Source organism: Hylaeus anthracinus, unplaced genomic scaffold, assembly GCF_026225885.1.
Source record: "Hylaeus anthracinus isolate JK02 unplaced genomic scaffold, UHH_iyHylAnth1.0_haploid 5, whole genome shotgun sequence".
In the NCBI taxonomy this organism is placed as follows: domain Eukaryota; kingdom Metazoa; phylum Arthropoda; class Insecta; order Hymenoptera; family Colletidae; genus Hylaeus; species Hylaeus anthracinus.
Genome location: NW_026535322.1, coordinates 7,711,245 through 7,734,465, shown reverse-complemented (window position 1 = coordinate 7,734,465; position 23,221 = coordinate 7,711,245). Strand labels below are relative to the sequence as shown.

The 23,221-nt window shown below is 41.7% G+C and overlaps 1 protein-coding gene and 1 long non-coding RNA gene across 8 annotated transcripts; one reads left to right on the top strand and one right to left on the bottom strand.

Moving 5' to 3' along the window:
- Nucleotides 1–1,341: 1,341 nt before the first annotated feature.
- LOC128895773 (adenylyl cyclase 78C-like) lies at nucleotides 1,342–22,737 on the bottom strand. Of its 7 annotated transcripts, XM_054158666.1 has the most exons (21): nucleotides 21,781–22,737; nucleotides 20,368–20,554; nucleotides 17,028–17,179; nucleotides 14,748–14,971; nucleotides 14,118–14,275; nucleotides 12,625–12,814; nucleotides 11,842–12,026; nucleotides 11,403–11,601; nucleotides 10,083–10,241; nucleotides 9,429–9,658; nucleotides 9,203–9,339; nucleotides 8,796–9,108; nucleotides 8,270–8,464; nucleotides 8,094–8,191; nucleotides 7,101–7,604; nucleotides 6,419–6,706; nucleotides 6,025–6,262; nucleotides 5,834–5,960; nucleotides 5,436–5,542; nucleotides 5,089–5,352; nucleotides 1,342–4,769 (listed from the first exon to the last, which is right to left on the bottom strand). In XM_054158666.1, the coding sequence occupies exons 3-21, from the start codon at nucleotides 17,084–17,086 to the stop codon at nucleotides 4,557–4,559; spliced, it is 3,888 nt and encodes a 1,295-aa protein (XP_054014641.1). In that variant the 5' UTR covers nucleotides 17,087–17,179; nucleotides 20,368–20,554; nucleotides 21,781–22,737; the 3' UTR covers nucleotides 1,342–4,556. The 7 variants fall into 7 exon arrangements, with proteins under 7 accessions (XP_054014641.1, XP_054014642.1, XP_054014643.1 ...); XM_054158667.1 differs by having other exon boundaries at nucleotides 14,748–14,965; nucleotides 20,368–22,737; XM_054158668.1 differs by having other exon boundaries at nucleotides 14,748–14,953; nucleotides 20,368–22,737.
- Nucleotides 17,761–22,206, top strand: LOC128895774 (uncharacterized). The gene is made up of 2 exons (XR_008461868.1): nucleotides 17,761–19,377; nucleotides 20,209–22,206. It is a non-coding gene; the product is annotated as an uncharacterized LOC128895774 (long non-coding RNA).
- Nucleotides 22,738–23,221: the final 484 nt, after the last annotated feature.

The following is a 23,221-nucleotide window of genomic DNA, read 5'->3' as shown; positions in this document are numbered from 1 at the left end:
AACTCGTATCGAAGAGTATTTTAATCCATACACTCAAATGATCTCAACGCATATGATATATTGGCGGTCGAGAGCGACGATGAACTCTGCCGATATTTCGAACTGACTTGACAACTTTGACTAACGATTAATAAATTATATAAATATATTTAATGTAAACGATAAGGTTAGGTAACAATGCGAAGTAAAGCGAAAACAGACGGCTTAAGAGCTTCGATAGTTGATACGAAACGAAACGAGAGTGGTCCCATCGTGCACCGCTAACAGAGATAGGCAAAATTCTTAACTAAACAAAACTAACGAATAAAAGACTAATTACTTTTTATTCGTTACTGTATCTCACGTCATAAATAAAATTAAATCGTCGCGTATTCGTTATCTATTACTCGAATAAAATTTTGCCCATCTCTGATCGCTAAGCCTACGTTTTGCTGTGAGATCGAGAACATTTGCAATGTCGTACAGCAAGGCTATAACAGAGTAAAAACAATCGGTTGCGAAGACAACTCTGTTTTCTCGTTTCCACGCAAGCTGTAAACGTAAACCTAATCTAACACATTCTTTGTCTCTCCGCAGAGAGGGTGTGTGGCGTGAAAGTAGAAGTTTGTACACGGTGCGTGGTTTACAGTTGAGAGCAAGATGGAGTATCTTTGAGCAGCTAATTGATTTCATCTCGATTATAAACGCAATTGTCTGTCGCATTGACAATGTTCTAGGGAAGTAACGTTTGAAAGGTGCATCTGTTTTTCGTGGGAAACGATGCATACTGCACGAGAAACTGAAATTACGTTTGCGTAACAATGTTTGTTCGTTCGTTTGGTTAAGACAGAGGTGGGCAAAATTCTCATCTAGATGACAAATTTCTAATAGCAAATAAAAGATAAACAACTCCAGGTCTATTATTCGTTTCATGAATATTAGAGTCTGAATTAAATGGATAAAGACTTACCCGAGTAACTGCGTATAAATTTCTATACAGATTTTGTATCCGTCGTCTATTATTTGAACAAAATTCTGCTCATCTCTGGGTAAAGATTCACAGCGCGGGCAGTCCAAGTTCGTCCGCGATTAGTTTAATTTATCTAGGAACGTTTCGTATATGGGTGAACTGGACACTTATCGTCGCTAGGAAAATACTTGTTCTCGCGAATAATGTATGTGTCCTGTTATTTGGAAATGGAGATGTCCACAATTTAACGAAAATTTTGTGAAATTCTAATGAAATTATGCGTAAACAATTATCAGCGAAAGGGTGAACTCGCGAATGGATATTTACAGACCCTCAAAGGAAGTAAATATCTACGAACATAAAAGGCAAACGTTTACAATTCGAAGGAATCATTTTCTTTATAATTTATTGATTTTTTTAAACATTATTTTAATAGCAGATTTTGCAATGTATGCTGTAATCATGCAGGATGATTTAAAAGTCTAGTATATAACTTTGAACAATTGGCAAAACAGTACTTTTACGGACGAAGCGGTGTACTAGATTTCTTTAACAGCCTGCAAAAGTGTTGTTTTAAGTTAGGAACGCGAAATAACGTAAAATACATTAGAAATACGAAGTGTACTATTCGCAACAACGGATCAGTTAGCGTAAACTTTTAATGGTGTATCAAATTGTACACTTAATTGAAACAGGACCGGTCTTCGATGAGTTTACATTCGCTGGTCGAGGTGCGTCGAAACTTAGAAAGCATAAAATTTTAATTCTTTTACATTTGTTAAGTTTCATGATACATGACGGATTCGGTTGAGCAAAGAAAAAAAAAAAAAACAGAAAGAAACGCGACTAAAGAGAACGGTATCGAAACGTTGGATACGTTGGAAACTTATCTTTTAACGGAATGTAAGTAGATGTAAATACTTGATTTCTCTTTTTCTAATATCGAAAAACAAGCAACAGGATTGTATAATAATTGCATCTCGCAACGATCGCGTGATTGTTTATCCCGCACGTATGTACACAGATCTTTAGGAAGTATCGTATTTTGATACCAACGAATCCTTAGAATCACATTGGTTTTATAATCTTATGGCGATTTAGTATTGCTCACAAGACGCTAGCGAATTACCGCGAAACAGGTTAAACAACCACTCTGACCTCTCCTTGAACTCTTTTCTGGAGATGGGCAAAATTCTTACCTAAATAAAACATTCGACGGATGAACAATCGTTACTCATTGAATAAAAATGAGAACATAATTTGTAGAATAAAATATTCCACAACGAAAAAGTAAAAATTCAATCGAATATATTGGCATTATTACCCATTACTAAGTATCAGTATATAATTTTGCTCATTTCTGGTTCGAAAGAAACAAACAAAAGATACATCAGAAATAACGATGAATCTTAAAGAACATTACACAAAACATATTTTCGCTACATGATCTAGGAATGAATAATTCACATGCAGCGTTTCGAACCGAGTGCCGTTTAAAATATTACCTAAATAGCAACATGGTGGTCGAGACAAAATTTGTGTAATTTTTGTACGCAGAATTTGATGCAGTCATTATTTTTCATTTGTCCAGGTTCGATAACGTTGCATAAAATAAATGAAGGCCAGGTATTATTTTGATCAGCATTCGGTCTCGAGACACCCTGTACTTAACGAGGTTAACGAACAGACACGAAAATAAGGGAAAGATTTATTTTTTTCTGAACAACCGAGAATATTAGGAGAGGAAATAGTATTTTCGATTTCTCGTAAAGAAAGGGGGAAAAAAAGCGAAATCGTAGCGAGCACAATAGCAGAAAAGAGGGAAAACAATACGGAAGAGATGAAGATTCACGATACGTAGCTCTTAAAGAAGAGAACTTGTAAAACTGTATTTTAAACGTGAAAACGTTCACTGCCAAATTGTGATAAAAACAGATCCCAACCTTTAACCCGGAGCGTTTTCTTAACTTCTGATCGCATTGACCAATTACTTTTCCTCCTGAATAGTTACCGTGAGTTCTGCACATTCGGTATACATAATAGTCGTCTATATTTTTCCTTAACGTTTAAGATATACATATATATTGTATAAATAAATATATAAATATTATAACGTCGAAAAAAAAAAAAAAGAATAGCGTTGACCAATGCAGCTAGAATCGAAGGAAACCGCTCCCCTATTTTAAGCGTGTAACGTCTTAACGGTTAAAGAAACAAACAAACAAAAGAAAAAAAAAAAGATCGTATTATAATATTTTTCAACGGCCACCGTTTTACCGTTTAAAAAGTAACATCTGGACCGCCTATAGCGCTCTCCTATATATTGTATGTTTACGTGTACAGTGCCTTTATATCGTAAATGAAAAAAAAAAAAATAATAATAAGGAAGAAAGGAAAACGGAAATTTTTAAGAGACGCCACACGTCGTTTTTCGAGAAATCGATGCGCGTCGTTCCTAACCTCTCTAACCAGCGCTCGGATCGTACCGGAAGCAAAGGTTATGGAACAACGATGGGCAAAGAGTGAAAAGAGAAAACAGCTATTTGTTCGTTAATATATTTCATATTCAAATAGAATTTTGTCCATCGCTGAAACAGTACGACTAGGATTGTCGTGGACTCCGAAAGACATTGATTTCTCGAAAGACCAAGACGTTCCCTCCCACGTGTCGCGACATCATTCTTCGAATTAGGTTCAGATTGTAATGATTATGCTAATTATATTAATGTAATTAGATTATTATTGAAGTACGTTGTAAAAGTGTACAGTCGGAATCGGGTGGTCTCTTCGAGCGGGGGATCACGCTGTAGCTAGCCTTATTATTATCATTACGACTATTATTATCATGGATTATTATTACGGTTAATTAAAATATATTGTGTTTACCATAACAATGTAATATACAGTTACACAGAGCTCGACTGTGCTGTACATTATAATTATCGACACGAACGCTGCTGCCCTTGCAATTATTATTAAATTGACTTTTCCCAAAAAAGAAAAGCTGCCTGCAACGTTCGACAATTATTTTCATTCCTTGCAACGTACAGCCCTCGACGCTGAAGCAACTCCCGACCATGTCCATGCTCGTGTCCGTTACATATCTTACATTACATGACACAGTTTTCTGTTTGACTAGATGTAACACAATCTCGAACAACATTATACTCATCGTACATCTATTGTTTCTCGATACGCGAAATCAGCCCGGATCGACGGAGAACAAAAATATAACGGACGCAGAGAAAATGCAATAAAAATATTAAATCTACCCATATGCATTCGTTTTGCCACCGATCGATAGTAAAGTCTGGTTTGATATTTCAATTGATATCTAATCGATAACTGGTCGGTACTCGTTTCAAAAGTCTCTGTTGAAAGATAAACAATAATATACACGATACCATGTAACTATTTAAAATTAACAAAAATTGGATCACGCTATTTATACGTCTAGATGTAAAAAAAAAAGTATGTCCTAAATACTTTGTTATCATCCTGAAAGAGAAAGTAATGAAATGTTCTGTTTCGAGTGCCACGCAAGGTGAGCCATTTACGCAAGTAGGCACCAACAAATTGTACAGGGAAACTGATACGATTACGAAGTTTATGTCCTTCGAAGCGCTCGCATTTGCTTGCGACGAGCTTGAACGACACCATAAACGACGGCCGCGAGACTTCGACATCTGGTCGTGTGTTTCGTCGAGCCCTCCTGCTGCATGGACCCTTTTCCCAGCACGAAGTAAGTCTCCATCGTTCCCTTGCCTTTCACTTCGATGAGTCCTCTTTTTTGGGTCTGATATCCCCTCGACTCCAAGAACTGTCGCGCAAAACAAAAGTTTGCAAATGTATTCGTTTTGGGGCGTGCGGGATTCCCGAAAATATTCGGAATTCCCGTAAAATGTCCGGGCTATAGAATAATATCTGGGATTTCCGAAAGTGTTGGTATTCTTGAAAATTTCAGCAATCCGAATGTACGGGATCTCGAAATTCACGGGAATCCCGGATGTATTCGGGATTTTGAAATTCTCGAGATTCCATCCCGATCCCGGGAGGAATTCCCATCCCGATCGGGATCCCGCACACCCCTAGTATTCGTACATTTTCTTTTTTTTCTAATTGTACATGTTTGTAATTACCCTAGCAATGTCCTGCGGAACCTGTATCTTCCCCATGACTCCTGTGGAGTCCATACGAGAAGCCAGGTTCACTGTATTGCCCCAGATGTCGAACACGGGCTTCCTAGCACCGATGACACCGCCAACCAACGCGCCACAGCTGATCCCGACTCTCAGATCAAAGTTATTGAACGAGTGGATGTTGACGTCCTCGAGACGTAGTCGCATGGCTACCGCGTAGTCCACTAATCTGCAAAGATGCTCCATGTCGTCCTTGTTTGTATCCTGAAAGAGGAACATTGTTCATCCTTAAGCTCAAGTCGGATTCGAGAGAAGTAATCTTAGTGTCACAATCGTAAGGAAATTACGTTTTCGCTCGGATTGAGACCAGAAGCCGCCATGTACGTCGCGCCAACTGTCTTTATCTTCTCGATGCAGTGAAACCGATTCTCGTCCAGGAGTTCATCGAAATCAGCTGAAAAGGAATCGTCGGAGTCATTGGAACATGGATTATACCGGGCTACTAAATTTGTGTATTCATGTATTAGCCTAAAACATGGTCCATCGGTGTTGTATCAAATGTTACAAAGAGAAATGACAGTGATGTTAAATATCCGAATTACTTATTATGATTAAACACTTTTAAATGGACCATGTACTTGAAGAGGAGCCAGTACATATTTGCACGACCTAATACATGAACACGAAAACAGATTAAAATTAGTAGAACATTCCGAGCGAGGTATGCCAAGCCGTGGGAGTTCACCTATGATTTCATTCAACAAACGGATGCACTCCATTCCTTTATTCACGTCTTCGGAGTAGAACTCGGTGAAGTTCGGTACGCTGGCGAACATCACGCCCACCTTATCCCGCGATTGAGAGTACAGTTCCTAAAATACATCGAAAATAAGGAAAGGAAGACGCTTGATATTTGGCTTCGCCAAGGAAAAATACCTCTGGCGCTCGTTCCTGGGTGAGGAAGTGATGAGCGACGTGGTCTGGCAAAATATTCTTCAACAGCTGCATGTTGTTGTGACGCGACTCTATCATATCGCTCAGCTCCCTTTCGGCTTGCTGTTTCCACAGGAAGTCTAATCTGGACGTCACCTCTACTAATCTGCCATGGTATGTGACCATCACGAGGAACACGCACAGAAACGTCAACATCTGCGCCGAGAGAGGTATCGACGGTCTAAAAATCCGAAGAAAGCAGGTCATTGTCACTGCTCGTGGTAGAATTTAAAGGAAGGTTCGCGATCTTTTTCGACTCATTAAAATACAATTGAGTCGGTGTCATGTCAGAAACGACGTACCCTGAAGTCCATTCTGAAAACTCGGAAAGACTTACGAACTCTCCTCGTCGGGGATAGAGAAGAAGTCCTTGCAGACCACGAGGATCAGCACAGCGTAGACGGACACGATGATGGTAGCTAACGCTGTCTTCACAAGATAATACAGCTTAAGAGCCGAGGCGAGCGCTATGAGGCACAAGATCCACGTGAACACCATGTATTCAGGTCGAACACAGGTGGTCCCCAGGACTATGTCCTCGTCGTAATCCGAAGAATACAAAGGTTCAGCTCGAGGCTCCGTCTGTGGCGTCGACGTTGTCTTCTTCAAGTCAACATCCTCGTCCCTACGATCACGAGTCATTTATAATGGCTTTCTACGATGTCTAAAATCCCCCAAAGCTGACCAAAGATATCTTCTTCGACATTATGAAACGGAATAACGTATGGTTATCAATAGCATCAAGAATAATATATCAACGATCTAAGATGCTGGAAGCTACGTGATCCATAGGATGCGCTACAAAATGCGAAAGTAAACTGTCCTCCGTTCTTCATCTGCGTCTAAACCTCCGAATATAAGTCAACCATAAATAAGTCACCTAAAAATAGCAACTTGGCGTTCCATACACCTCCGTGTACATAGAAATAAATCAGAGATAGCAAGGTCATCGTTTTGGACAGCTATTCAGGGGATTCTCGACCACCATGATTTCGTGGCGTTGCTCGTGACTGTAAAACCTGAACGATTCTTTTCTTCTTCGACCTTTCGCCAAGTTAGCCCCTCCGTTACCAGGTCTGGCCAATAAAGTTCCAATGTCGTTGGGTAAGTGGGGCGCGGTGTGATTCTCCTCGCGGGATCCGTCTCTCCGTTCCTCGGGAGACTCGTCGCGAAGAGCTGTCTCCAGGAACGTCAGTATGAACTGGTCCAGGCCGACAGTCGTGGCCACCAGTCGTTCTGGCTGCAAAGTTGGCGTAGTCAGTTGCTGTCGTTCGAGTACCATGGCCTCTGGGTACCGTCGTATGGACGCTGGACACGCGAGGACCCCGACGATCGACGTCAGTGCCATCAAACTGATCACGCTGCATATGAAGATCGTTCGATGCTGTTTATTGTGAACCAGCATCGAGGAGGCGTGCTGCAGGTACGTCGGGAGACTCTTGAACTCCTCCGCCATCACCAGGATGGACGACGCCACCAAGACCAACGTTGTCGCCAGCAGAGAGAGCAGGAGGATCGTACAGCTGAAAGGATTCAACGGTGTTGCGTCAGATTTAGAAGAAGATGGTTAACGCTTACTCATTAATGGACCTTTGCACAGTGATAGTGCTCGAACAGGATTGTTAATCAAATTCACCGTTTGGAAATGTAACTCATACTTAGAAATAAAACGTAATTCACACCTTTGGAACATTCGTTGCTTAACACGTTGGTCGCCACGTCAGCCAGAAATAGGTGACAGGACTTTCCATTAAGGATCTAAGAATATTAATTTCAAAGATGAGACAACGATGACAATGAATCTGGACAGGATTCGTGAATTTGACGACGTTAAAAAATTAAATACCGCGACAGATATCAAATTATCTGGCGTTCAATTGTATGGAGACAACATTTTAACTTTATAGAAATTTTAATGAGTTTTAGCTTGGCAGCCAACGTGTTAAAGTGGACAGGGTGGAGCGAGGCATGGTGAGAGCACAGCCCATCGAAGAGGTAATTGAAACGCTTACTCTGGCAATATAATAGCCTGGCAGATCGCGATAAATATCCACACAACGAAGCAACAGATCATGTTGGACTTGAACATATCCTCCCGCAATTGGCCGAACTGCGAACATATGGATTTGTATTACCAGAATATTGTACCTGTATTTAAAAGGGAATAGTACGTTAACGCCAAACTGACCTTTGATTCTAGGCTTTCGTCGTTGTAGCGCAAAGTCCAAGCGTTTATGTTCGCCAATCTCATACGCTTGTTGCTCGCTGTTTCAAGGCCCGCGGCCCTCAGTCCAGACGCTGCAGCTTTCGCATTCTTAGCAGAACCGTTCTCTTCCTCGAGATACTCCGACTCTAAATTACTAACCGATGACGACGTGTTCAACTATACATTAAAGAAAATTAAGTGAATCGGTTAGACAACACTATCGAGTGTACTTCTCTTTTAAATGAAATTGCTATTCGGCTGTCTGGAAAGTCCGTGCCGATTTTTAGTAGACGGTACAGGTCTGAATATATATTGGAATAGCTGAAAACAAATAACATGTGTACATTCCTTAACAGGTGGAAAGGTTATGGAACAAAATGGTACATATATAATTTAATATAATTTAATTCAAACGTGCCTTTGAATTTTTCTTAAAAATTGGCACGAACATTCTGGACAACCCAATAATATAATAAAAGAATTGTAGTTAATTAGCAGTTGATAGTACGTTTTCAAACGGAATCTCTGGCGTCCAGTCGACTCCGATCTCGTCGTCCGTCGACGTATTCGGAGCACTTATGTTCGCAGCCAACGGGTTGTTCACTTTGAAGCTCTTCTTACTTTTCCCAGCGTCCTCCTCTGACATAACTTTAGGACGCGTGGAGAACCTCCGCCTGTTTTTCACAGGCTCCAATTGCTTGATCAGGTAAGTCACCACGTTCCTCTCTTTCAAGTAATTGTCCCTCTCGGTACCGTTTCCCGGCTCCACGTCGTACACGTCGTTTAAACAATTCAGGGTGTCCTCCGAGATGTGTACCCGCCTTAAACGCATTCATTTATTTGTTACATGTTAGCTGAGCCACCAACCGTACCGAAACAAAGAGATCTGAGATGCATGTCGACGCGAAACTTTACCCAGGTATGCCTCCACTCTCGAGGTGATTAGCCAGCGTCACGTCATAGGACCAGACGTCGAATTGCCACTTTCGAAGTCCTAGTACACCGCACAGCACCGACCCGCTGTGGATCCCTATTCTCATGTTCAGGTCAACCTGAAACCGCATTTTTTTGTTTCTTATTAATTGTACTATTTAATCAACGTCACTTTTACCTTCTAGAGAGAATGTAGAACGATAAATACCTGCGTGGTGTATCGTACGTCCCTTATAGCTTTAATCATATGCATGCCCATCTCGACGCAACAGTGAGCATGATCGCTCCTGGCGGTGGGTAGTCCAGAGACGCAGTAATAACAGTCCCCGAGTAACTTTATACGCAGACAATGATTCTCCGCGGAGAGTCTATCGAAACGCGCGAACAAATCGTTTAACACCTTGACGAGCTCCTGGGCGCTACAATGACTGGCCAACGCTATGATAGAAGTTCAAACAACGCATTAAACGAGTTGAAGGGTTAGTGACATAGTACTTGAAAGCTGCAACATTGTAGAGCACGAGACATTTCGGTGAAAAAGAATCAATGTTACTTTGTACGGTATACTGGAATAGTACTAATTCAGAATAGGAATAAGGAGCGCGCCATTAGTTGGCGTGCTCGCTGTGACTCTGAGCCAATCGTGTTGCCTAGTCCACTATCAACGTTTATACGATATCGAGTATTACCTATCAATTTAACTAGAACCACTTCGCTATACTACCTTCCATCGTAGGACAATAGGTTGCATGAGAAAATATTAGCTTACGTCGCATACGTACCGCCAGTCAACGTTGATCGTTTGATAGAACATGAATATAATTTCGCAGCGACTCAACATATCGTACAAGTAACTACGTACCGGTGAAGCCTTTGATGTCAGCGAAGAGTATGCTAACGTTCTCGTAGCGATGGATGTATATTCTGTGAAATTGATTGGGTGTAAAGGAGATGGTTCCACCTCGAGCTGTTTCACGGGCGATATCACTGATCATTTCTTTGGCCACGAAATCTGGCAATACTATAACAGACATTCACGACTTTTGAACGATTATTATTGCTAACAATTCACGAGCCACGTATTAAAATAGAACGGGACGTTTTAAAAAGCGACGTCGACTATAGGACCTGTTTCGGCAAAATAAACGGTAGCTTTCGGGACGCAGCGTGTATAACATCGTGATAAAATGTAAAATCGTACAACTCGTACCGGGACTTTTTACTATTCCGTTACTTTCGGTTGTATTTCACGTGGTTTCCCTAAACGAATCATCGCCGTTGGAATCGATAATATGCAAAAGCAAAGTACCGCCAGGCTATCGGTAAAACATATCTGGCGCAATCGAGTGAAAGTGTCTAGTGACCCTTTTTGACACTCGGCTGAGCAAGTTACACGCGCCGACGAACCCCGTGCTTGCGGCGCAACCCCCTTGGCGTCTTTATATACTGCAGCGGCACGTTCGACATACGTATAAATATATTTCATACCTGTCGAACATGTCGATACGTAATTATACAACCCCGTGTATATTTATGGGGACCATACGTAACGCTAACCAGAACAATAGAACAGGAAACTCGACGCTAAACCTACCGCCGTTTTCATCGATCAATTTAAACAAATGTCTTCGATAGACGTAAAAGGTACGAATACTTAGGGGATTGACTGTATGTATATGAATAAGCTTGTACATGTATATAAATTTTATATATATATATATTTATATATACATATTTATATAAATGTATTTATATATATACATATATATATTTATATATACATAAAGATATTTATACAAACATATACTTGGAAACATGAAACCACTTAATTCAAATAAATTTCATTTACAGACACAGAGAGTACGAATATTTATGGGACTGACTGCAAATTACATACGACTGTTTCATGTATTATTGAATTTTATTTATCATGGTACAATCACGGTAGAAATAGAAACGCGAATGAAACGTCTGTGGGTTTAGCGTTGATTCAACATGGACCCCCATGGCAAAAGGAGCACGTAAATTAGCAATTTCCCCTCCCCTCTGTTCATTATTTCATCCTACCATCCAGTTAGCCTCTCGCAACTACCAACGAGCAAATAGTATTTGCCAAATACTAATCGCAGTTCGCTCTACGTTTAGACCTCCAGGCGCGAAATGTAGGAAGCATATATCTCACCGGAAAGTAGCAACTTCTCCTGTCGGTTGTTCTCATTCTGCGTCCTCTGCCTGGTCTCCATTGATCTGTGGGTCTCCAAGAAAGCCTGCCTCTGTCCTCTGTCTGTCAAATACTTAGTGTACATGCCAGCTAGATTCATTGCAAGATAAAGAAGGACGTTGGTCGTTAGCATTCGTACTATGCACGCGACATCGTGCAGCTGCAATAGCAAAACGAAGTGTATTTAACAGAAAAAAAAAAAGAAAAGATACAAGAGACCACAACAAAGAGAGAGAGAGAGAGAGAGAGAAAGCTGCGAATTGGAGAGACAACGAAATGTCGCTGACAGAGAAGAACAGAAACTTTTTAGGAGAATAATGATAAGCAGAAAGTGAATGGATGGAAAAGGATAAAGCGTGGTGGTGGGTGAAGCAGAAACGTTAGACCAAGGGATTCTTACGTATGTCGGGTCTCGCAATAAAGTTATTCCCGCCATAACCATGTGCGTTAAAGCTGTTCCGTAACCGGCGAGGACGCACCATCTCAAAGGCAACGGCAGCATGGCGTACGGTGCGTACACGACAAACAAAATGTACCACATTAGACGTTGCTGGCTAGAGAAGTCTAGACCGGCTCCTATAAAACCTGCAATCGACAGCGAACCGTGAAACGTTCATCAATATTCACAGTCAACCCCTCTTCATTTTCAAGCTCGACTCGTAAGAAAATTTATCTTCGCCAAGGAAGATGAAATTGAACGACTCAAAAAAAAAAAAAAAAAAAACAAATAATAATAGATTCAAACTGTACACGTAACTGCCAGCGTTACTCGGTGATATTTTGTAAATATTGTACAATTTCCGACCGGTAGGCACCGCGCAAACATTCTCCCCCTACCATAGTCTCTCTAGGGTTAAATAGTGCTAGAAGGATCGTCAATCGATAGTAACCCACGCCTGGTACAAGTTCGTTCTACCGCGTTTCCCTCTACGGTTCGCTGGACATTCAAGCAATTCGCTGGACCGCCAACGCACGAGCCAGTGGAGCAAGACCCTATTCGGTAAATGGAGATACGATCTTCTCGTGATCGTATATATATATACACATACACGTACACGTGTCTCACCGTGTACATCCCTAAACAATAACATTGCAAGCTACACTTTACAATTTCACGTTCTGACCGCGTGTATCCCGTTTCGACGAGTCAGGAGTGATACTCCGACCCCTGGCGCATCGTCACCTTGCGAGTTGATCAGTAACCAAGTGAATATGGAAGCCCAGTGTAAGTAATTATTGGAGAAACACCGCCACCAGCCGAGAATGCACACCGCCAGGTTCGCCGCCATGCAACAGGACGCCCAGGATAAGGATTCGATGAGACCGCCGCTGCCCTCTTCCCTTTGCCACAGCCATATCGCCATGAGAACCATCTGCGCATGGTCCCGCGTCAGAGGAAGAACGATAATGACAATGTACTGCGGGGAGATGCAAAGAATGCCCCTGGACAGGTTCATTAATATCGTGGACCAAAGGATCCATGGATCATCGAGACGAAGAATAATAGAATAAACAAAGAAAGAGCACTTCAATGCTTCTTCCATAGATTCTTTCGTCCATCATTCGGGCCATCTATCGATCGTTCGTTTATCCTGTACAACACGACGACCAATTTTTAAACTTCCCCATCGTGAACGGTAAACTTCTAAATTTACCTTTTCTAAATCACTAGAAAAATCTTTCTGAAAGATTCTACTGGGATTGACTTCCATCCAGGGGCACCCTCTCCAGGACTCCGATAAACAATAGCACGGGGTTTGCAAAGAAGTGTGCGCCAGACAGAGTAGTTCCTCGCTTCGAGACTGGATTCTTTCCCCGGCAGCAAGGCGCGGAGTTCATGCCCGCATTTCATCCTCTAACGCATATCCTCTACTGTCAAAATCGTTTTGGCTCGAGGTCAATTCGCATCCGATAGAAAAATCGTGTTCGCAACTGTAAACAGTATTTCAAAAGCCACCTTTCAGTCATACGCTAGCCACTACATTAATAGAAACGAAACTGTGCGCTGTATCGTGAAGAAGGCAATACTTTCCACAGAGATAAGCGAAAGCGTACATTGACTTATAAAAAGGCAGACATTAAGCCGGATGTATCGAAGAGACAGTTTGTATTTAGAAAAAGATACAGTCGGTCCCGTAAATACTCGTAGCCTCTGCAGTAAGGACTGGATAAATGCAAGAAAATCGGGACCCAAACGTTGCATTTATTCAAGTGTTTACATTTGGCTCGAGTCGAACGTAGAAAAGGGTAAAGAGTGAAAGCGAAAGAGGTCCGAGGAAAAATAGCAGTCGGCAGAAGAGCGTATCAATCGATTAGGATCATACACTGCTCGCATCTTCTTGCACTTATGCAGTTTTTATTGTATATCTATCCGAGAAAGTTTAAATGAAATGGTAGGTTTCGTGTACGTTTGTATAAATATATTGTATAAATATATTTAATTTAGTCAAGTTTCTTCGATAGACATAGAGAGGGTACGAATATTTATGGGATCGACTGTATATGAACATTTTGTAATCGCCAGTTCTTTTTTAGGGTCCCGGGTTCCGAGAGTCCAGAGCTAAGCCACTCTTATGCGAAAGCAACGGAACATGCAAGTTTGGCACAAACTTTCTTGCACACCCTGTGTACGGCTTCATGCGATCGAATCTGTATGGTCGAATTGATCGACGGTACCTTTAGGCTTAGATCGACGATGTTGAGCATTATCAGCGACTTCTGCCGTTGACGGTTCGAGTAATGGAGGTACGAGATCTCCAGCTGCTTGCTATGGAAACTGTTCGACAGCGACGGACAGAATATTCCCTTATAGAGGACTCCTTTCTTGAAAACATCTGAAAATATCCACTCGTATTTATAGCCGAAGGCTGGGATGCATAACGTGGATTTTTTAACGCGCAGATTAGTAATATGGATTAGTTACAAATTAAAGAAATTTGTCTACGTGTATCGCCGGTGATACGGAACGCGTTAACACGTTGACTACCAAGCTAAAACTCGTGAAAATGTATATAAAAGTCAAATTTTCTCACGAGACCAGATTACATAATTCAACATTTGTCGCGTTATTTAATTTCTGGACGTTATCAAGTACACGGAACTTATACAGATTTTATATTTTCGTTATCGTCTTACCTTTGGAATTAATTTGTTTAGTTTATCGATGATAAGTCCTGTCACCCGTTTCTGGGTGACGCGGCGACCAACGTGTTAACTCCGAGCCCTGCACCGCCATTGTGTCAATGATGACATCCACCGGCATTGTCGAATAAAATCCTACCGTAAATCTCCGAAATTCTAACGTACCTGGTTGCGGTTGAGCTTCAGCGTCGACAGGTTCATCGGCGAGACCCTCGTCGGGATCGGTGTCTGGATCGTCAGGTTCGAGGTCTTCCTCAGGTTCCGGAACTTCTGGGTCGTTGTTGGAGGCCCTGTCCTGCCACGCCGCCAATCCCTCTCTGCCCAGCCTCTCGGAGGTCAGCTTCTTCACTGCCTTGATCCATAATTGTTTCCTCGGGGAAATACTCAACCTATCGGCGTCAAAGAGAAGGACACGATTAATTTTCTCTGGCAACCTACGCTCAAACTGACAAAGAACATTTAAAACACTCAGGATCACGAAACATCTCCATAGAACTGACACCGAATGCACGTTGACACCACTCGAGACGCGACAGAAGCAGAGAGCTGGGACCGCTTGAACCATTCGAACCCGTTTCGATACTTGGCCGATCGAGTTTCATTCGAATATCGAATCGTTGGAACAGTCCCAGCCCCCAGTTGAAACGTGAAACTGCTCAAAACAATTCGACGGAATGTTTGCAGCTTTTACAGTGGCGAAGTTAAATAATCAGAGAGCCTCGTCAAGTATCCTCTATTTATTTAGATTGGTTCCCCTTGATTATTTTGAGCAGTGTACAATTAGATAAGTTACGATTACATTCATATAGGTCACGACGATGAAGTAGGTAAACATGTTTTATGCGTTTATTTTATCCGTTTAGTCAACATTTATGCAAATCAACAGAGAATGTCCGTCTCATCGAAGAGAAACAATGGTCTTGTTACTAACGTTGGCTATTTTCAGGTTTGATTCCTATCGATCCGAACATGTAAATCATAAAAAAAAAGAAAAGAAGATAACAGCGATGATACACGTGTACATCGAGTGATCGTGGATGGGTTTAATTTGAAGGATGAATGTTCACGATGAATGTTTACTCTTGTAGGTACAATGTATGTATGTAACTTAATACGCAAATTGTTTCGAGAAGATACACTTTGATAACTTTTAACATGAAATTTCCTTCTTCAGAACGCTTCGAATATTACCTATCCATCGATACGATTCCACACAGACACTATCGATATACAGTCAGTCACGCAAGTCTATTGTGAAAGCATCGCCAATTAATTGGCGAGGATTCGCCGATTAAAATGAGTCCAAACACGACCTCATTCGGACTCGTTACAGTAAACCCTGTCTAAGACAACCCACGTGCCTCTTAAACAGTATAATCGAACATCGTTCAAATACTATCGTGTGTGGACTCATTTTCATCGGGAAACTCTCGTCTACCCATTGATAACACTATCGGGAAGATACAAGGAGAATAAAAATAGCGGCGGAGAGAACTATAAGACTTCGATAAATGTCCATCTTTGCAAAGTATTTCCAAGACAACTTCGCACCGTGATTACCGAGTCAAGTATAAAATTACAATGTAACTCTCTCGTACTTTCTCGAACATCTGAAACGTCTAGCGTTTAGCGTTTAGCGTGAATAGACTACGGTGACTGCGTGTATGCGGTTCGAGCACGTTGCCCTGCTCCACAAATAAATACGTGCGTATCCCGCAGCGTCTTGCGACATAGAATAACAACGTACGCGGAAAATGCATGGACGAGATACATCATAATCAGTGCACACATATTTTTAAATGCGAGGTAATATCGAACCAGACACGGTCCATCGTTCGAATACGCTGCGCGTAAAATATCACCAAAGGAAGAGCAATCGTGTGTTCGTGAACAGAAATGTGTGCGTATGCGGGCAGGGGTGGGCAAAATTCTCATCCAATGTAAAAGATCAACAATATCTTTTGTGTTTCGCGTATCGATATCAGATTTTCTTTTACTGTACAATTTTCATAATTTAGTGAAAGGAGCAGAAACTTTTGTTTTTCTTTTTTTTTTTTTTTAAGGAATGGGAAGAAAATTCTGTTCCATTTTTTTTTCCTTTGTTATTTATTCGAACAAAATGCTGCCCACCTCTGGCTATGCAGGTACGATGCAATCGTGTATATATACACCACCAAATGCATGAAATCTTGTCTGAACACCTGACAATGTGACACTTACCGAACAGTGTTATTGTGTTAATGATGTGTCGCATTAAACAAACGAAACAATTGAGAGAGTCTTCCTAGTATGTACGGTATATGTATATGTATATATAGTTTCTTTTCTAATCGTAAAGGAACGAGTTAAGAAAGATAGAGATAGATAGAAGTGTTAGAGAAATGAGAATGGAAAGCAAGAAAAAGAAAAAAAGAAAGTATACGATAGACCGAGTCGAATACTTACTCATTGATGCCCGCGACATCGCTGTCCAGCATCATGGTCCAGGACTGTTCTGTAATCATTATCCCCCGGATGATCCGCGTAAACGAACAAACCCCGCTCACGTTGTGATTGTCAGCTGTGCAATTGCCTTAGTATCCGGCATTTTCACACACCTTAAACCAGAACTTGTTAAGAAAGGAAGCCAATTTCTCGTCGCGCCCAGCCGTGGTTATTACTCGAGACATCCTGGCCACTTATCGGGAAGCCTCGATATATCCTCGGGGTTCAGATCGAGATCGTTCGCCGATCGAAACGCGAGAACCGGAGCAACGAACCGCCAGATTTATGGCGAAGGAGCGTCGAAACCGAAAGGGTATTCGACCTCGAGGACGTAATATAGTCTACCAAAATGTTTCGAGGTTGTTCCATGCCAAATCGATCGCTGCTTGTGCTCGGTGCCAGGGATTTTGACGAAATTGAAACATGATGTAGTTGGCGTGAAAATAGGGTGGGTTTAAGTCATCGTATCCATGGATTTCGATTCGTTCCCATTACACGGGACCGTCGAATGTTACACCGTTTCATTTTCGTGTGGATAGGTTCGCATTTGGTTCGCAATATGTACAGGATGGTTCGAGTGAGATCAATGGTGTCGGGAGAGATCGGTTGCTAGAGAAAGAGAGAGAGAGAGAGAGAGGTACGCGTGGTTAGATGTTCCATGTAGGGGTGTGCGGGATTCCCGAGAATGTCGGGATCTCGAAATTCTCGGGAATCCCGAGATGGTTTCGGGATCCTGGAAATTCACGGGAATCCCGGATGTATTCGGGATTTTGAAATTCTCGGGATTCCATCCCGATCGCGGGAGGAATTCCCGTCCCCGGACCGGGATCCCGCACACCCCTAGTTCCATGATTGTGTTTCGGAATCTGACAAAGTAAAGAGTGCACTCCGTGATACTTTCGCTACGAAATAAGGTTACTTCTAGGATTTTATAATTAACATCACGGCGACCAGTTTCAGGTAATCGACCCACGCGCTCGGCTGACCATACCGATCTCACGCTATATCAGTGTTTCTCAAACTTCACCTCTCCGCAGACTCCCCTCGATAAAGGCTAACTTTTTGCTGCGCCGCTGGAGGAGAATTCAATTTATTTATATTCGCAAAAGCTTATCTTCATTATACCACCGGCTTCCAAACTTCTTTGAAAGACCTCTTAAACAGGAAAAATGTACAGGTCCTCGGTCATAGATCGAGCGACAGTGGTCGAAAACCGACTTACTAGAATACGAGAAAGGCAAGACTAATTTGTTATTAACGCAAAACTAATCTCATAGCCAAGCGATCAATGTAATCAAAGGCTAACGCGATCCCGTACCTCGGCGAATAGTGTAATCAAACACATAATCTGTCCCTTAGCTGAGCGATTAATGTAATCATCGAACGCAAAATGTATCCATATTCACTCCGTTTGATTACATTCCATTTGATTACATTTAATAAGGAAACCTGAATGGTTTTCAACCATGAAACGATTCTTACATCCCAACAAATCCAATTACTACAAAACTACATTATATCGTAATCGCGTTGTGATTCGCGACGTGAAATCACTTGGAAGATGAAATTTGAGAAGCACTGTGCCGCACATATCATTTGAATGAAGTCTACAAACGATATCAGCGGGCTCATAATAGTTTCAATGGTGCCAATTATACCTTTGAAAGAGTTTCACTGGCCATCGCTGCATTAATTGAACCCTCGTTCGAGCAATCGTACCAATAATTTCAACCTTTGACACGAACTAAATTAAATTCATTGCATCGTAAACTTGGAAAAATTATAACAAAATTATAACGTGTCCAACGTTTGTAAAGCGTGCGACCCACTTGACCGAGGACACGAAAACAGTGAAAAAAGTTCACATAAACACGTCGCCCCGTTCGACCTCCATCCCGGCAAACCATTTTTTTTTTTTTTGCTTCAACAATTTTTCATCGCGAACCCAAGCTAGTGTAATTGATTCTATCAAACTGTTTGTACACAATGTTCTTACGACTCGTCCTTTTCTTTAATAGGAAATTAATGGGTCAATCGCGGCGTCGACTTGTTGAGCAATCAATTGCGCGCGATTATTGGATGCGATTTGTGCATCGTCCCATTTCAGCCGTGCGAGCCAGCCAGTTCTCGAACGAATAATTTTCTAACGGATGAACCGATCGTGCACCTCGCACAACGTAACGAGGAGCCTGCTGACGATTCGATAAAGTACCTGGAATATTTGAAAAAACTGAGAACCTCTATTGTCTATGACAGGATATCCGCAGTATGCTAGACGAAGATGGGACGATTTTGGCTACTTCCTGTGTAGGTAAGCGAGTGTACATTACTAAAGGATGAGTGTAACTTTTTTTTTATTGTTATCGTGTACTCACACTTTTAACGTTTCACGGCGGCGCTGCTATTTGTGTTTCGCGCCATGGGACGGCGCGGGGATACACGTCATTCGATAAACACGCGAGCGTGAGCCACCGGTGGTACACGCCGCCCGTTGGGATATATACGCGTGAGCCACCGGTGGTACACGCCGCCGCGAACGTGTTAAGCAACTATCTCATCAAAAATGTTGTAACATATTGAAAGGGGTAGCTCGGGAGGTGATTTGAAACAACTTTATCCTTAGCGAAAATGTTGTCCGAGGCTTCGTTAAAGAGATATTAACGGAAAACAATGACCAATCAGAGCGCGCAGATACCGTTGGAGGGGCCGCGGTAGCGAAGGCTATGTGCTAAGTGGCTGCGGTTGTACACGAACAAGTGACTCGACGTGCATCGAAGGACATTGGGGACACGGCCGCTCAGCTCGTAGCCCTCGCTACCGCGGCCGCTCCAACGGTATCCGCGCGCTCTGATTGGTCGGGCTTTTCCGTTAATATCTCCTCAACGAAGCCTCGGACAACATTTTCGCTAAGGAAAAAGTTGTTTCAAATCACCTCCCGAACCACCCATTTCAAGGTGTTACAACATTTTTGGGACACCCTGTATACGTGTGAGCCACCGGTGGTACACGCCGGCGCGAACGTGTTAAGCAACTATGTCATTGAAAAAGTGTCCAACGACGCAATTATTAAATGTAGTTGACAGAGTTATAAAAGCAATTGTAAAACATGAATTCGATACGCATTACTCTATGTATATTTCAGAGAAATTCGAGCCAGGAAGCGAATATCTTCAACTCGGCCTAGTCGTACGCGAACCAGTGTCTTAACATCATCAATGTTCCTGATACCGGGCGCAAATGGTGATCGACTTGGCGTGGAACGACCTTTCGACAATTTCGTCTTCCATCGGAATTTAATCACCTTCCGCCGTTTCCTTTTGTTCTTTCGCTTACGAAAATTTTAATCGTTCGCAAGAAGTCAACTGTCTCCCCGTTCTCTTTCACTGTGTAATGATAGTGTTCTGTTTTCGTTTATCTCTTTTACAGACATGATCACTTATGCACAAACATTCGTCGATCGCAACCAAAGAAATCGGAGGTGACGCGCTCTTCGTGTAAGAAAGAAATATACTTGGAGAACGTCGCGGTTATTTTCACAGGGGCGAACACCTGACGAGTTCATTCGATTCGTTGTTAATTAACTGTGGACTTTTATGCATTTATACGAAATTTTATCAAACGATATAATAGTAAAGTTTGTATCGCGATATTCGCAGAGCGAAGTAATAGATGAAGCGTTTTAGAGATTTTTAGAGAACAAATTAAGATAATAAATTCCTGTTTAGGTACAGTTCTTTTGGGTACGTTTTGCAAAAGATTTTATTTTGCATGAAGATCCGCAGTCTAGTTATCAGGCTACGTTTCGATTGTCAAGATGATCGTGATATCCCTTCGAGTGCAAAAATGAAATTAAGAGATTCCAAGTAAACGAACCAGAAACGAATTCCTTGTATATTTCTAATGATTGAAAAGTTAAATTTTAAAACGATACACGCCGATCTTTTTTACGCGTTTAAAGTTCACATTCGATGGCATTGAATATATAATTACGACGCTGAATTTGAAAATGTCCGTCACGGATCGCCGAACTATACCGAAGCGGTACGAGCAGAGACGGGCAAAATTCGATTCGAATAATAGGTAACGAATCCTCGATTTAATAACTAAAATGTTCAGTTAAACGAAAACGAGAATCATCGCTCTGTTATTCGAACCATTGATTTTCATTTTCGTAACTTGTCCAAACGCCTCGGAACCAGTTCGTGGAGCCTCCAGTCTTTTTGAAATTCTGCGTCTAATTCGATTATATCTCTCGAAGAGAGCCAAATCCAACGACTAATGGATCGAACTATCAACAAATCTCGATATCTTCAGTTTGCTCTATATTTATTTTTATCTATTTTATTTAGCATCTTTGTTGCGCAATTATGTAAGGGTACGTATAAGATGAACACGTTATATTTATGCTGATACATATGCAAGAGGCGGAGTTTGACTGTAGTTCTGTTTCTAAACCAGTCTTTTCGAATACGACTATTATCTCTCAGTCGTGATTCAATTAAAATATTCATTTTAATATATTTTATACCGCAACATAAATTTGAATTTCGTGTTCATCTTTCGTTCGTTATTTGGAAATTGTTAGCTAGTTAGAAATGTTTTGCCCATCTCTGTATACGTAGCCGAAGAGGAGCGATCACTGAAAGCCGATTACTCGAAACAACAAATGATTTTACGCGTCGAACGAAGTCACCGCGTTTCGTTTTTGCCTTACCTGTCGACTTCCGTCTACAGTTGGCAAGGATGAGCGAGCAACTCCGCGCGATTATGTTCGTTCCAGCATCAAGACCGCCGTGGGCGAACGAAAACGGTAAGCGTTACCGAAAATCGCGAGGGGGCACATCCGCTAACGAGTAAAAAATAAAAAAAACCGTACCGCGCGTTTTTTCACGAGCGAAATCGGTAACCGTGTCGGTACCTGATCTTCAAACGAGTGAGTATGATGTACTCGTTGCCGCGCGATGGCTCTCTTAGCGGTCTTGACGTCAAACACCTTGGCTCCATCCCCTCTTGGACGCGATGAAAAAGAAGGGATGATCAGGGATGATCTAGGAAACACGGGAAGCGGTGTAGGTATCACTTAATGGAAAAGGGTCCATAAGAAAAAGTGTAAAACATATATTTGAAACACATTTTCTCTAAGATGTCGTCACTGATATTATCAATTATATTCATTTCCCTTAGAGGCTGATTAAATTTTCAGTTCATTCATGTTTCGATACATATAATGACATATACTAGGTTTAATATCAGTGAAACTATTATACTCGAATTAATATTATGATTAATTTAACCTTTTGCGGTCCAAATTCTCTGATTTCAATGGATTATTTCAATGGACCGCAAAGGGATCGAGTAAGAGTACCTTAATGGCGCCATCTAGCGTGAAAAGTAAGAACTATATATCGACAAGTTTGGGGCGTTTTACCGCCAGAGATGCTGAACAAGAACCGAAAATTAGTTTGATCTCTTCAAAGCTAGATGGCGACTACAATGGCAATAATGAGGGGATTCCCCTTAAGGCGTACCGCTCCATGCAAGCAGGTGTTTGAACGCGTTTAGCAGGTTGCGTGGAGTGGGAAACGACGACCATGCGGCGGTCATTTCGTTGCTTCGTTCCGTGGCGTTCAAACGAATTACATGTACTCAGTTTCATTGTTATTAAAGTTTAATATCACTTGTTACTGCAGTGTATTTATTCCCCGATTCACTATTCTTTTCTTAGCGAAGTTGGCACCAGCCAGTAGTTAATTAACGGGTATATTTCCAACAATAAATGGTAGCGTTTAGAACAACACTACAAACTATTTACAACACAACTAAACACTGATCATTGACTGTCTCATCCTCACACCTCCCAACACTTCCTAACGACTCCTACCACATCTTGACACCTCCTAATACCACGTAACAACCACAAACACCTCCATACACCTCCTAACAACTTCTAATATCTCCTGACTCGTACTAACAACTACCAACACCCCCTGACTCCCTCTAACACCTCCTGTCACCACCTATTAACTCCTGATGCCTCCTGACAGCTCCTCCATTTCCCTTCTATACCTATGAAACAAAAGGTAAGTATCGAGATTCAATTAAGAATTATGCCACCTCCTCGCACATCATGTGCTCCTGGTACCAAAATGCAAAAT